We start from the raw sequence: 15,619 nt of genomic DNA, 5'->3' as shown, positions 1-15,619 counted from the left end.
AGATCAGCCACTTGCAGGGTTCTCATAGGAGGGAGGCGAGGGGAGGAGTTTCGGCTGGAGAGATCGGTCCGACAAGACTGCCCTCTGGCCCTGTACCTGTTCCTTCTCTTTGCAGAGGCAATGTCTCACTTCCTCAGGTCACATGTGAGCGGTTTACGTGGCCTTCGACTTCTAGTAAGAGAGGAGACCAAGTTGTTAGACTCAGAGTATGCAGATGATACAGCGCTCTACACAGAGGATGACGAGTTGATGCTGGAGAGAGTGAGGTTGGCTCTTGAGGTATTCTGTTCTGCAGCGAGAGTAAAAATCAACTTGCGAAAGTCAAATGGTTTCCTCATAGACCCGGACTCTAGCACGGAGTGGGGCGTCCACCTGGGATTTAGATGGGTGAGCAAAGGACAAACCGTCCGGTACCTAGGGTTCCAGGTGGGACTCGACATCACTCCCGCCTAGTAGTTTTTTCCAGTCCTCGATTCTATTCGGAGGAAGCTGACCTGCTAGAGCATGGCTCGCCTCTCACTAGCCGGCCAAGCCCTAGTAGTTAACCAGGTCCTCCTAGCGACGGCCTGGTACATCTCATGTTGGTGCTTCTCCTATGTAATGCAGCTTCGCCGCCTAGTGCGGAATTTCCTTTGGTCCAGGTCAGATGACTTCAGACATTCCAAGGCCAAGGTGGCGTGGGCGACCATTATACAACATTGGTCAGAGAGAGGGCTTGGGATCATAGACCCAGAGTATCAGAGTATGGCCCTCCTGGGCAAGCTAGTTGTCCACGGCCTCACACCGGGAGGGCAGACCTGGAAGGTCCTATTGCAGGAGGATATTCAGGAATGTAGACCGAGGCTTGGTGGTGAGTGGAGACCGTCCCTGAGATGGATCTTCACGTTAGCCTAGATCACCCTTCCTAAGTAGCTTGCTCCACGTGTGGCAAGGCCTTCGTAAGGCCCTAATCCAAAGCCCCCCAGGCTGCCAGGAGGAGATAGACCGCCAGCCGGTGATTTGAAACCCCCACGTCAAGGACCGGGAAGGGGCACAGATTGGTAAGCGCCCCCACATCCAGTGGACTGGTTGGGAGGCTTGCCCGGCTCGTACCATCACGACATGGTAGGAGGTGTACAGGATGGCAGATGAGGAGGTGTTGAAGCAAGTATCAGGCTACTAGCGAGGAGTGGAGCTGAGGAGAAGGGAGATAGACACAGCGATACCTCAGGAGTGGCTTGCTCCCCCGATCTGAGAGCCAATAGAGCCCGGGGAGGTATGGGCCGCTAGGTTTTCACCAACAAGCATCCCCCTACAGGTGGCAAGAAGAGTGGGTGGCGCTCCACCTTGGACCTTTTTCACAGTGCAGAAGGGGGGCGTCTAGCTCTTGACAGAGGACAACAGGACAAGGAGATAGATGTCCTTTCATGGAAGAGGATCCGGGTGGTTGGCCTTCAGGAGGTCTTTGTGCGAAAGTGTTCAATGCCCAAGTCACCGCAAGACCACCGACCCCACAAAGAGCCACCACAAAGCCACGCTGTCGAAAGCGAAAATCACGCTTGTCGACCGCCCACATCGCATGGCCTAAAGCATAGTCATGGGCTACACTCTCTTTCTGGGTCAAGCTCTACAGTTGGCTCACAGCAATTGTTACCTCAATTGCACCGACATCGCGTGTCGCAAAGAGGTTTGCAATATCTCAAGTGTATCTCCCCATCTCAACAACTGCTTCTCTAACAACGCGGCTAGTGCACAATCATCACTGTAATATCCATTTCCTGAGCCTTCGAAGCTTGACATTTCCCAACCCATTGAAAGCTGATAGTCTCAACATATCGCAATGGTTGTACTCAGGCAAGTCCCAAAAAAAAAAACACAAGAAAAAGAAACAAAAAAGAAAACAGAAAAGGAAAAAAGAAAAGAAAAAGATAAGAAGCATCCACGATCACAGCACAGCACCTAGGGGTCCTTAAATTAGGTACGTCCAGTGACCTTGGTCGGCTGGCTCCGTCCCTAGTCCCCTAGCCCTTTAGCATCACCCACAATTGTTCAAGGCACATCAAGGGCAGGACATACCTAGGGAGCTTGTCTCGCCTATGGTTAGACCTATCATCTTGACCCATTCACACGATTCTCTCTTGCACTCTGCCTTAATACCATTGCACTCAATTGTGGTAAGCACTGCACGAATGCCTATGAAAAGTACACCGTCCTCATCAAGTAAGTCCAATAGCTCCCAGCTACCGAAAGTGCGATGTCCCTATGTTCATGCTACGTCGTGCAGTCACAATGCAAAGGATGTCTCATACACCTACACATGTACTTCTTCTCAACATGGACAACTTTGCTTCATCCACACATTGTTACGAGAAACCAACCCGCGGTCTTCTAACTACATAATATCTAAGTATGCACAAACACTCCCATAATATCTACACCGAAATATGTACACAGTTTGGGTTCTCAAGTGCCGGACAATACTCTCAGCTTGCTTAGAGTTCGACCTATCTCCCAAACTAATTGAACTATGTCTTGTGCACGATAGAGAAGACTAGCACTACCCCTAGGGAGAGACCACTTATGAGAGGTTTTCAAATTACAGGTATTGAAGACTCCAACAAAAGTGTCGTTCGCTCTTTATCGACACCCAACTCTGAATTCTTATCCTTTATCATCCTGCAAGCCCGCAAAGAATCGTCATGTGCAGAATCCCCAACAAACCAACACTTGTGCTGGCCATCAGTGCAATCCCCAACAAAGAACAGCCCTACCACCAACTCCAACAACCCTTCCACCAGCCACCTAGGCCATCAACGTGCTCCCAAGGACCTTCCTCCACACCACCACCAACACTCCTCCACGGCAACCACAGACGTCCTTGCCACCCACGTCTTCGGTGCATGCTAAAGCCTGCTACCTACGACGGTGAGTGCCATGGGACTGGCACTCGTCTAGGAGGGGGGTAATGTTAACTGTCAGACGAATAAGGTGGAAATTTGGAAAAGCTATAGCAGAAGACAAAGGCCAAGGCAAAGTGAAACGGAAGACAAAGGCGCACAAGGCGAAAAGTCCTAAATAAGGGAAAAGACGCACAAGGAAAAGTGCAAGTCAATACTTTTGTAAAAAAGCGCAAGCGCATCATGATTTAATTTAAGGAGCGTCGAGCTCTCACCCGTGCAATTTATAAATATAGACGGGCAGTGGAAAGGAAGCTAGGAAGATAGAAGGACAATGGGAAAAAGGGCCTAGGCCACGGCCGGCCATGTAAAAAAGGGAATAAGGAGATGACCGCCCAAAAGGAATTTAGGGTTTTGTATATAAAGTTGAAAAGTGAATGAGAAGCTCATTCTTGTGTGTGGCCAAAAGTGGGTCTCCTCTTCTTCTCCTTCTTCTTCTTGGTTGCTTGAGCTTGTGCTTGAGAGAGGGAGTGTGAGAGTATGAGGGAGTGAGTATGTGAGGGTGAGGGACCGAGGAGGAGAAGCTCTCCATCTTCTCCTTTCTTCTTCTCTTCTCTTCTCTTCTCTTATCTTGCTCGTGGCTATGGAGCTTGGAGCATGGAGCTTGAGGATGGAGCTTGCTTGAAGCTTGCACTTGGATTGTGGAGCTACCGGAGTGCGCGAGAGAGGAGATAACTCGATCGGCATGGAGGTAAGCTTACTATACTCATAGATATGGATGGCGCATCGGCTATGTGAGAGGTAGCTATTAGTGCTCGGCTTGGAACACTTGAAACAATAAGCGGTCCGAGAGTCTTGGCGGTTGAGCGAAAGCTCCCACAACAATATATGATGAATGTTGTTATAGGAAAGGGGATACATGATGATGTATGGTATATTGATTCAAGTACGTCTAATCATATGACCGGTCATGTTGAATGGTTTGGAAAGATACAGGACTTACAAAATCCAAGTTATGTGCAAACGAGTCATGATTCATGCCATCCAATTTCACACATTGAAAAGGTTCCCTTGTTCTTGCAATATGGCCAGACAAAGAGTCTGATAGATATATTACATGTGCCATCAATGACAAAGAATTTAGTGTTTGTTGGCCAAATGGTAGAGTAAGGGTTGCAGATTCGATTTAATACAAAAGGTTGTTTTGTAGAAGACTTTCATGATAAGTGAAAGTTGGTCGCAAAAAAAAGTAGAGTTGGCCGCATATTCACTTTAGATGTTGGAATTCCTGCAATAAATGTTACTATGTATACTAAAGGAAAAGAAGTAATTATAGATATTGAAATATAGCATAGACGTATTGAACATCCAAATGCGCAAAGGCTGAAATTAATGCAGTCCAAAGGATTGGTTATAGGGTTGTCTGCTTTTAGAGTTGCAGAACTTCATAAAGTATATGAAGCATGCCAGTGAAGATCCAACATATGGCATATGGCATAGATTATGAAGAGACATTCAGTCTAATTGCTAGGATAGCAACTGTTAGATGTATGATTGCTTTGGCAGCAGCCAAAGGTTGGAGTTCGCAACAAATGGAAGTTAAGAATACTTCTTGTATGGTGAATTGCAAAAAGAGGTATATATGGAGCAACCAGTAGGTTATGAGGATTTAGAGCATCCCCCATATGTATGCAGGTTATAGAAGGCGCTCTATGGACTGAAGCAAATACCTAGAGCATAGTCTGACAAGATCGAGAAGAGTATCTTGTCAATATTGGCTTTTATATTCCCGACATTGATCACTCACTTTATGTGAGAAGGGGAGGTCGTCATAGTCATCTATATGGATAACTTGATTATTACAAGTAACGGTAACAATGGGATTGCTGAAGTTTAAGGACTTCTTGAAGAAGAAGTTCAAGATGAAGAATTTAGATGAGCTAAGATACTTTCTTGGTATTGAGGCGATCAGTTATGATGATGGTATATGATTGTCCCAAAGGCAGTATGGCTTGGATATATTATCCAAGTATAGTATGACAACATGTAAGCCTCTTTCAGTACCATTGAAGCAAAATGTGAAGTTGAGTGCTGATGTTGGGGATGAGATAGAAAACCCTACTATATTCAAGAGGATAGTAAGAAGTCTAATTTACATGACTATCAGAAGGCTAGACTTGAGCTATGCCGTTGGCCTTGTGAGTTAGTTTTTGTGCAGATGCCTAGAAAGTCTCGTTTTGATATAGTTATACACATATTGAGGTATGTGAAGTCTACTTCACATTATGGATTTTTTTATGAGGCAAGTAAGGATATACAGGTATTTGGATACACAAATGCAAATTGGACTCATAGTATGTCAGATAGAAGATCTACCAATGGATTCATGTTTTCCCTGGTAGTGCAGTAATTACATGGAATAACAAAAAGTAACCTACAGTTTCTTTATCGAGTACAGAGGCTAAGTATAGAGGTATTGCTATGGCAGCATGTGAGGTGGTATGGCTGCAAAAGTTATTGGGTGATTTGGATGTGCAGGGAGATGGTCCAATTGTCATTCACTCTAACAACATGAGTAGTATACAACTAGCTAGGAACCCAGTGTTCCATGCTAGGACAAAATACATTGAGGTACACTACCACTTTGCGAGAGAGAAGACACTTGCAGGAGAGATTGACTTGGTATATGTCAACACACAAGATCAGATAGCTGACATTTTCACAAAGGCATTAAGTACAGAGAAGCTTCGAAAGTTTCGAAGCTTACTTGGAGTTGCAAAGATACAGTTGAGCTTGAGGGGGAGTGTCGAGATAACAAGCTTAACATGTGCAGACATTGATAATGAACCGCCTGACTAGATGGGTCCGCACGTCTGCACTTAGTACATCAATGGTCATTATGAACCTCACATGGCCATTGAATTATCACTTATTACATTTAGTTTGATGCACCTACCTACAACTAGCATAATTATAGAACCAATCAATTACTATAGTTAATTATGCATTGTTTGACTTAATAGTCCTTCCTTTATGTTGTATCTTATCTATACTTTGTATACATTGTATTGTGTGTGGAAAAAGAAGAAAAAAAACCAACAAGAAAACGTTTTGGTCTCCATCTCTCTTCTTGGGTTCTCCAATGAGCTTCCTCTTATGTGTACGGTGTGTGTTTGGCATAGCAGCTCAAGCAAGTCCCCCCACCATGCGATTTTAACATGTTATCATTGTGGTAAGAAGAGACAGTTGCAAGAGGAGTTAGTAGCCTCACAATGGCAGGATGTGGACTCCTCTGACAAGTAATCCTCTACCTCAGACTCCGACTCCGATCCTTTGGCCAAGGCGAAGTCCTAAGCATGGAAGGGATCCACTTCTTCAAATCGAGGGAAGGCCTTGGCTACCCCTTCCTCTGCTTCTTCCTAGTCCACATGATACGATCATCCCTCGCAACTCTCCAGTGCCAAAGAGGAAGTGTGAGAGGGTTGTGAGATGAAGTAGCCATGCCTCATCTATACCAGTATACAAGTGCACAAGTTCCAAAGAGGGACATCCCTGATGCATCGACCAAGGTCTAGCAAGTTCAAATCCTGGAGCCAGAATTGACATCCAGGTTCATGATAACCTTTTATTTGACAGAGAGTAGGCTTAGCTCCTAGTCATGTGCTCACATGAGACACTTTGGTGGTCTTTGCCAAAGGCAAGAAATCCATGGTCACATATGTTCAGAGGCATTTTTAATAGGATGGTCGTGTATGCTACTATGAGACATTGTTTACAGACACATAGATCTATTATGACTCTTCTCTATTTTCAGGAGCTGGTACAATCAATATCAACATCAGGTTCTCTCCAAGGCACCTTGGTGGTGGCTTGATCACCCACTGCTTGGATATCCATGGTTTTACTCTGGTGGTTCTATGGTGTATGGACTGTGATGAGTCATTATCATTGTATTGTATCAGATCACCCATGCTCTGAGAGAGGTTATTAGCACAGTATTTGTTAGCTCATGTGTGAGTCTGTGCATGCTAGATGGGCTGGGAATTTTAGTCTGTATTTTATGTACTTTTCTATGAACATTTTCCATGCAGATTGGCATTGATTGCTGCCAATTGACCAGCATTAATGCTAGCTGACCAGCATTTATTGATCCCATATTTTTGTCCTATTTAGTCTGTGCCTCCTCCTCATTCAGTCTTCACTACCACATGTGGACTTCTTGGAGAGAGAAGCCGGTGCCAATGCCAACGCAGCCAATGACTCACTGTTGTACATGTCATTCTCGTGTTTGGTATATGGATTCCATTGCTTGAGCACATCTCAGAGTTCTCTTCTTTTGCAATTTCCTTCTTTCTTTGCAGTATTCAGTATTTCAGCACTTGTCTACGCTTCCATTGCTGCACCACTTCTGACACCAGCCACTCTAGTTTGCTGTGTTTTGAGTTTACACAGCCTGGCGACCTGTTCTTCATTATTTTCCATTGCTGCACTTGCTAGTTTTAATCCTCCCTCAAGTGGTGCAGCACATTGGCTTCATCATTATTGTGTGTTTCCAGCTCCTGCTGCTACCCCAGCACCCATGCAACCTTCGTAAAAACATATACGTTACATTGTCCCAAGTGGAGATATACTTCAAACTGAGGGTTATCAACTCAATCTGCTCACAAACAAGATGATCATGAATCCCTATATGCTTGATCCATGACTGGAAGATTGAATTTCTGGCTACAGCAAACACTCTGGTTGTTGGAGTGGACAACAATGGGTTGCTTCTTGCATGCCCTAACTTCTGAAGCAGTTGGCAAAGATATAAGAGCTCCAAAATAGCATCATGGCAAGTCCCATACTGTCCCACTAGTGAGGATCCTGTGACGGAGGCTGCTTCCAGCTCTGCCAACTGATGAGACTCGAGGCATGGGACAAGCAGTTTACTCCACACGATCTGCTGGTGTCAATACCACTGGCCCAATCCAAATCTATACAGCCCTATAGTGGTGCCTTTGTAGTGGTGGATGTAAAGCAAAGAAGCCCTGGAGATAACAAAAACTTGCATAGCTGCCATTGACTCTATCAAGGAAATTCCCATTCTGAAGTTTACTTACCACAACTCAAAACTTTCTGGACAAGGTTTCACCGTTGTGGAAACCTCTGTGACAATGTATATGCATCATTCATGCACAAAGTTTTATAAAGTCCATTCAGATCAATCGAACAGAACAGCAGTACCTATTTTAGGACTTCAAAGCTTGCTTTTAGGAAATCTTACCAGATACATTTTGGGTCACCACATCCCAAACTATGTGCAGTTAACCTACAATTTCAGAAGAGTTTTACCTTTCTCTTCAACAAAACTGCAAGCCCCTCATTGGATATGATGAATTGTGTATCAGAGATGAAAAGTTTGCATTATTACTGGACACAAATCTTCCCTTGTTTTGAAACAGCTACTCTAAGAGTTGTCTATCCTAGATTGAATGGAGATACCTGTTAGTGTTTGGCGGTGGAGAGACCAGTAAGAGTCTTCTATCCTAGAGAATATGGAAATACCTGAGACTGTTCTGTAGTGGCTTTAGAATAGGCAGTTTCCAAACTTCTAATAGCATCTTCTTTTTCTTTTACAGAGGCCTGTTGCAAGTCCCATCAAAATAATACCTCCTTGTCAGCTTAAATTCATGCAAAATTCAAGTCAAATGTGATATGTAAAGTCAGTTACTACAGTCAATGATGAACCAACTGCAAAACAATTATGCGAGAAGAAATTGCAACCTCAAGTGATTCCAACAATGCATCATACTTCTCCAGCTCAGCATCTCTTTCATCAAGGAGTGAAAGATTGTACTGCCATAGTGCATCTAGTAAATAATTTTAAGATTATACCACATGTTCAACTATCAAATATGTCCATTCATCTTTACATCAGCTTCCTTAATATTTCAAAGGGGGGTGTATCCATTCAAGCTAAACAGTGATTCTTATTTGAAAAAAACATATTAGCGTTTATGTGCTAAAGATAACATATTAAGTCTTGCAGTAGGTCTTTTTAGCACTGAAATAAATGAATGAAAACTCAATAGAAGTTAATGACTAACTAAAGCAATGGTAACAGATATATTCGAGACAAACTTCTTGTCTATTTCAAGAGTCTATAGAACTAATGCTGCACTTTCACTGTTGAAATTTTCTGCATATTCTAAAACAGAAAAGAAACATTTACTTGACTACACTTGCATTTTGAGGGTTAATTGTTCATTTCATCTCAACTCTGGTGAATGTTCCTTTAAAATATATTCTACCTTAAAGTCTTCTTGCAATTGCAAGAAAGTTCTGTTTATTGCAAGGAAATCCTTCTTCTGGTCCAAAATCTGAAAAATGCAGCTAAGCAACATGATAATATCAGAAAATGAAAGTAAGCAAGTCAATTCATGATCATGCTCAAAGTCAGAATTACTTAGGACCATCTCCTCTTAGACAGCATCCCTTTGCCATTTTCAACACTCTAAATCATAGCAATAAAACCATAGCACTTGGCATACCATAGAGCGTCTACCATGCTAGAAATTTCATGGCTCTAAATCATAGCAATAGACTGTGGCACTTGGCATACCATATAATGTGTACCACAATTGGAAAATCTTGTAATGATACATCATCAGCTTGTTGATTTATTACCAGGCCAAAGATATCATAGTTGCCTGGAGTTTTGGAAACAGGGAAACGGAAATGCATTTCCGAGTCATGAAATGGAGCTTCAGCCTTGGTCCGAAACAGGGAAACAGGGAATAGGAATCCATAAAATATAGATATTAATACAAATATAAATATAAAGACAAAGGTAAGTGCGTGAGAGTGTGTGTGAGTGTGTGAGTGTAGTTACAGTATAATATATGAGCAACTACTTTAGTCTTTGCATAATTAGATGCTTACAATGCCAAGCATACCCAATACACTCACAGTTTTGTAGCTATTGGTTGCTAGCAGGAGTTAAGAGTTAGTACAACATTCATAGTTATGCAAATCTTATGCATGACTCCATGCATCTTCTCATTATAGATTGCTAATAATTAGAGGAACGTGCATGCAATAAAAGTAGAATTTGAAGGCTGCAAATGAAAGCTGAAACTAAAACACATTGGAGGTAGGCCAAAAACAAGGACATAGTTGGGTAAAGTTCAAGCTCATCGTCTGCCCCACCCCCACCCCCAAAATAAACAAAACAATACTATTCTTTTCCTGAATACTCTAAAAAGACAAAAAGGCAATCCCGAAGCACGTTACTTGGATTCAAGATTGCAGATTACATCTCAACGTAAAATAGACTTGTATTTGCCAACTCAGTGATATCTAAGCTACAATAATGGTGGACACAGTGGTACCGGGATGGTTGTCAGGAAACGAAAATCTCACTGATTCAGACAATGGCGATCGCCTGTTGTCATACAAATCTGACTGTTTTTCAAACATGGTGCTTACCTGTTGTTGCAGAAGAGCTACTTGGTGCTCATGGATCCCTAAAATCTCCCTGTCTCTCTGCTCAAGCAAAGAACGAAACTCCGCACCATCTCCCATCGCGCTATTGTTCATACTTTCGGCGATGGCGTCCGGAGAAGAAAAAAGAAACGCAGCGATATGCAAGGGTGGTGAAATGACAAAGAGGACAAGGTGGTGCCAAGACTAATTTTAAATTTGCAAATTATGACTGCCCGAGCCTAAAAACATTTATGAGAATAGGCCTAACTTTTAACGTTGTGAGCACATGCTGTAGCAATGGTTAGCCCCCTCCCTTACACACTCATTGAGATGGGTGTGTCTCATAGGCGTGTTTGCTAACTCGCTAAGAAATGATCGGCGATGGGTTGTTTGTTGAATGGGAATTCAGTCCAGCTGCTTTTTTAAGCTCATTCCTTGGAAATTGCTTACAGTCGTTTAAAATGCCTCTTTCCGCATCCAAACAAATGTGAAAATGCAGGCATCCAAACCCCACTTTGTGAGCTGATAGAGGAAGAGTTGTTCGATTGAGTCTATAAACACCCTTAGAGTCATCGTCATGCCCAAGGCAATGGGGCTAATAGAGCTATCCATGGGGATAAGGTTTCCCTCATAAAGAGTGTAGTCGCACTCAAAGCAATGGTAAAGGCAAATATTTATGAGATTTCCATGGATTCATTGGAGCTCATCCTCATGTTAGAATCGATCTCAGTGCATCTCGTAAGGACCAATTAGAAGCATCACTTTATTTAACCCCGTGAACATTGCATTAGCACAGAGGGGGTGCTAGTAAGGGTAGGTAAGGGTTATAGTAATCTTACTCCCCTCATGCGAAAAGAGTGCAACCCAAACGCTAGATGCAACAAAGTCCTTACATGTCTTTAAGAAACTAGAACACAAGGGCTTGGTTACCTTGTTTCCTTCTGCTACTTAAGTTTCATTTGTGATTTTATATGTGGGTTGAGAATTAGGTGTTCAATAGCTGCTCTTAATAATGTATCCCTCGTTAAGCAACATGGTAATCTACTCAACTTACAAAACTATTGCTATTGGACATCACAATGACTTACTTCTTATCGCAAACACATGCTTTAATAGGAGTAAGCATCATAACTACCACATTTAGGCTACAAATGAAAAGGAATAACATGCGGGGAAGAATTGCAAGCCCTCTAACCACAAAAACACATGACATAATTACAACTAGCTAAAGCCACAATCAAAGACCAAGGGCAATTTTGATTGTCCAATGTTGGGGATCGTTGATGAGGCGAGTGAAGAATTCATTAGTTAGAACTTGCTCTAGGATGGCTATGATTGTGACTTTAAGCTCACTAACTTTGGGCGAAGAATTTATTAGTCAAAACCTACTCTAAGATGGCTATGGCTATGACTTCAAGCTCACTAACTTTGAGTTCAACACCCTACAATTGGGGCCACCTCCTAGTGACTAGAAACAACACTTTGCATGCTATGATAATTTATTATTTTATTTCTATGAAAATATGATGTTATTTATTCATTTATTTTATGGATATTCATTTGTCTATTTGTTGCATGTATATTGCACGTGTGTCACTCATCAAATTGTGCCTAGCAGAAAGATGGCAAGGAATTAATGTGTCACTAGTGGTCACATTGTGCTAGGTAGATAGATGGCAACATGGAATTAATGGGTTTTATATTTTTGGTGATGAAATTATTGGATGGAGCTACATAGATGCAATTCTTTTTATATTTATTAGTTGAGTGCATTTTGGTACGTAGGATAATTATTATTCTGGGCACTACTATTCTGTGGATTTATTTTGAGCTCATGCATGGATTATTGTTGTAAACATTATACTAAGGCCTAAGGGTAGAGCAAACATTTTGTACCATTAGATTTATTAGAGAGGTGTTAGAAAAAGTGTTAATAGGCAAAAGCATATCATCCATGTAAGGAAAGCAAAAAGCCCAAAAGAATGGTTTTCATAAAATTTGAGTACAAAAGCTAATAAATATAAATTGGCAAATACATGCATGATAGAAGTGCTTACTCACGCATGGGGTTAGGTTATACTTATTCTCTTGTTGTACATTCTTGTCTCTATTTTCTCTCTTGTGCAAAATGTGTTCTCTCTATTTTCAATTAATACTTGGTTATTTTTCAGTGAAGTCTTCACCATTAGTATTGAAGCAAGGTGATTGGTTAGCACGTCAACATCAGTGAAGAACTTTCCATCATCTATAATAGGCATCATCTCATTGTCTAGTGTATTCAAGTTACCTCATGGATCATGGTTTACCTTCTCCTTTTTCTTTAGGAAACTCCTGTAAAGGAGCTGCGCCCCCCCCCCCCCCCCCCCCCCCAAAAAAAAAAAACAAAAACAAAAACCAAGTGTCTTCTAGTAAAAACCCCAAGCCAAGTGGTTTTGGATCCTAATAGCGGTTTTTGCCATATAATGGGAGAGAGCCCAATCTAGGGGTGTGAATCTTTTTGACTCAATTATGCCACCTCAAAACCACCAACCAAATCTAGTGCAAGCACCATCTCCACCATGCCAAAATTGATGGCTACCAATGTTGTTCTACCTTACTATCTTTCTCTTTGAAACGGACCACCTTTGGTTTGTAAAGCTTAAGAGGAACTCAAGATTTTAAGCTTAATTCTTAAAATCTTATTAGAAGCGACTAAGAACAAAAAACTTTTTAAATCAAACAAGGGAGGGGGCCTTAAATCATGACCCTACTCCACCCTTTATAAAGGGCATCAACAACTCGACATAGGACCCTCTACCATAATTCAAAGTAGGCTAAGAACAACAAACTTTTTAAATCAAGCAAGGGTGGGGGCCTTAAATCATTACCCTACTCCACCCTTTATAAAGGGCATCAAAAACTTGACATAGGACCCTCTACCATGATTCAAAGTAGGCCATCATCAACAACAACAAACCTTTCTTCAAATCAAAGAAGGCAACTCCCATGAAAGTTGTAAGATCATAAACTCATTTCAACCAAAAGCTTTTAGGGGCCTTTTCACATGCAAAGTTAATAGAGTTCTCTTACATGCCTTAAGACTTTTCTATGAGCCTATTTGTGCCCACGAAGGAGTGTGTCCATGCAAAATAACCAGATTCTCTCAACCGGGAGTGAAATTTTAAACAAGTAATCGGGAAATGTTAGAACCTTTCATTAGGATTGCATACTCAACATGAAATCTCAACTTCTTGAGATCTCGCTCCAATAACAAATTGATATATTTGAGTATAATTTGGTAGAAGTTATCGAAGTACTTCAAGAGTGGGAATGTCAAAATCAAACATTACAATCCAAGGCGACCACATTGCTCACATCGTCTGAGGCTTCTTCAATGCAGAACAAGCCAAAGAAGGACTAATAAAGTAGTCGTATGTCATTTCAATTTGCTAAATTTGATAGCAAAAAGGATAGATTTGGTTTGTCTTGGTTAAGATTGTCTGATTATTATTTCAATGAAGAATATTTTCCCAAAAAGGGTAAAATCAATCGAGTGTGCCACCAATTTTTTAGCAAACATAACTTCACTTTGGTGGAACTTTCTTTGCCATAGCTTTGACTATCCTCCCAAACTAGAAGAATTTCAAGAAAAAGTTAAAGGCTTGTCCTTTCCTCCTTAGTTTCACCTTCATGCTAAGTGAATTTGGGCAAATCTATCCTAACAAGGAGGGATCATGGCTACCTACATCAAAAGGTTTTCACAATGACTTTTCTTTTGCACATGCTCAAGGAAGTTCTCAAGAGTATATTGCTACAACAAAAATACGAATATACTAGCCGAGAGTGTATTGCTACAAGAGAAATACGAATATATTGGTCAAGCTAGGATCTAAGCAAAGCTTAACACTCTCAAATATTCTTCTCTTTAAGATGCCATCTCTCATGTTCATGATGTAAAAAAGGAGTTTCAAACCATTGCACCTCTCATCTAGATTCAACAACCAAATCAAGCTCAAGAACACTCCAATATAAGTAACAATTACTCAAAAAGACCTTCTAACTCCTTTTGTTCTAACCCTCTTCCATCATCACGACCACCCAACTTTTAACCTGAAAAATGGAGCAAAACAATAACCCAATGCAGACAAAGAGAAACCACAAGCCACCAATCTCAACACCTAACATAAGAGATCCAAATCTACTTGCTACTAATGTTGTAAACTTGGATATCTCCAAGTCAACTATATTGTGTGAAGCTACCATCCAACAACAACACCGTTGTCAAATTACACAACACATAGGAACTACACACTATATTGGACCACCAACTCTTTACAACAAAGAGGTGTCTAACAAAGAAAAGTCAAGTATGTCTATTCCTTTACATGCACTACTTTGAATGTAAGGCTTTGTTAAAGATTCAAAAGCTACTAAATTGCATAATGATGATATATAGTTCTTACAATCCATTTCACAAATGTCGATTGAGAGGTTATAACTAGAAACCAACCATTCACAATATAAATTTAAATCTACATTTTAGGTTATTTGGTACATTAGAACTCCAAGGGAAAGCAAGGGTTTAGAATCACCATGGGTACATATAAAGAAAAAAAGAGACTTCTTGGCTGCATCACTACAATCATTAAACACATTCGGGATATACATTCTAGAAACCAATACAACTCAAACATGACTACCACATATACATTACCACATTTGAGTATGCCAAACCATCTCCTTAACTAATGATCCCTAATCTAAGTTGCATCCTTTAGTTTGTCCACTCAATCTAAAAGAGCACTTAGGAAGCAACAAGAAGCATCCACAATCTATGTTTATAAAGTAGAGTTCTCTCAATCCTTTGCATTGACCAAGGCCCAATAAAAAGTTCATTGACTCATAAAACACTACTTTGATGGTGATTACCCACTAGAGTAACCACCATCTTGAGGCAATATTGATCATAAGATAGAAGTCTCTCTTGGTGTAGCTCCATCCCACAAAGCTTCATATAAACACATTCCCTTACATCAAAAGAAAATCCAAAGGCAAGTTAGTGAGCTACTCAGCAAAGGCCTAATCTGTCCCACCTTATCACACTTCAGTGCACCTATATTATTGGTTCGAAACAACAATAAAACTTACCACATATGCATTGAATATAGGGCATTAAACTAAGTCACTATCAAGAACATAATTTGGTTACTATGAATTTATCATTATGCCTTTGGCCTCATGTATGCAGTAGACATCTTTGCACATTTAATGAATAAAATCTTTCTTGATTATCAGAT

General features: G+C 41.1%; 1 protein-coding gene across 1 annotated transcript in view; it reads right to left on the bottom strand.

Annotated features, from left to right (window-relative positions):
• The window catches only part of LOC148018260 (uncharacterized), a 286,664-nt gene extending 276,170 nt beyond the window's left edge, over nucleotides 1-10,494 (bottom strand). The window contains exons 1-4 of the mRNA XM_087661879.1: nucleotides 10,347-10,494; nucleotides 9,170-9,238; nucleotides 8,643-8,714; nucleotides 8,424-8,501 (exon numbers count right to left, since the gene is read on the bottom strand). Coding sequence (XP_087518005.1) covers nucleotides 8,424-8,501; nucleotides 8,643-8,714; nucleotides 9,170-9,238; nucleotides 10,347-10,457 — 330 coding nt within the window. The 5' untranslated portion in view covers nucleotides 10,458-10,494. The remainder of the gene's footprint in view (nucleotides 1-8,423; nucleotides 8,502-8,642; nucleotides 8,715-9,169; nucleotides 9,239-10,346) is intronic.
• Between the last annotated feature and the right edge of the window lie 5,125 nt (nucleotides 10,495-15,619).

This window comes from Lygodium microphyllum, chromosome 21 (assembly GCF_053477565.2).
Source record: "Lygodium microphyllum isolate KBCC chromosome 21, Lygodium_microphyllum_v1.1.10, whole genome shotgun sequence".
In the NCBI taxonomy this organism is placed as follows: Eukaryota; Viridiplantae; Streptophyta; class Polypodiopsida; order Schizaeales; family Lygodiaceae; genus Lygodium; species Lygodium microphyllum.
Note: the sequence above shows the minus strand (reverse complement) of the source record. Positions and strands in the feature narration are given on the sequence as shown.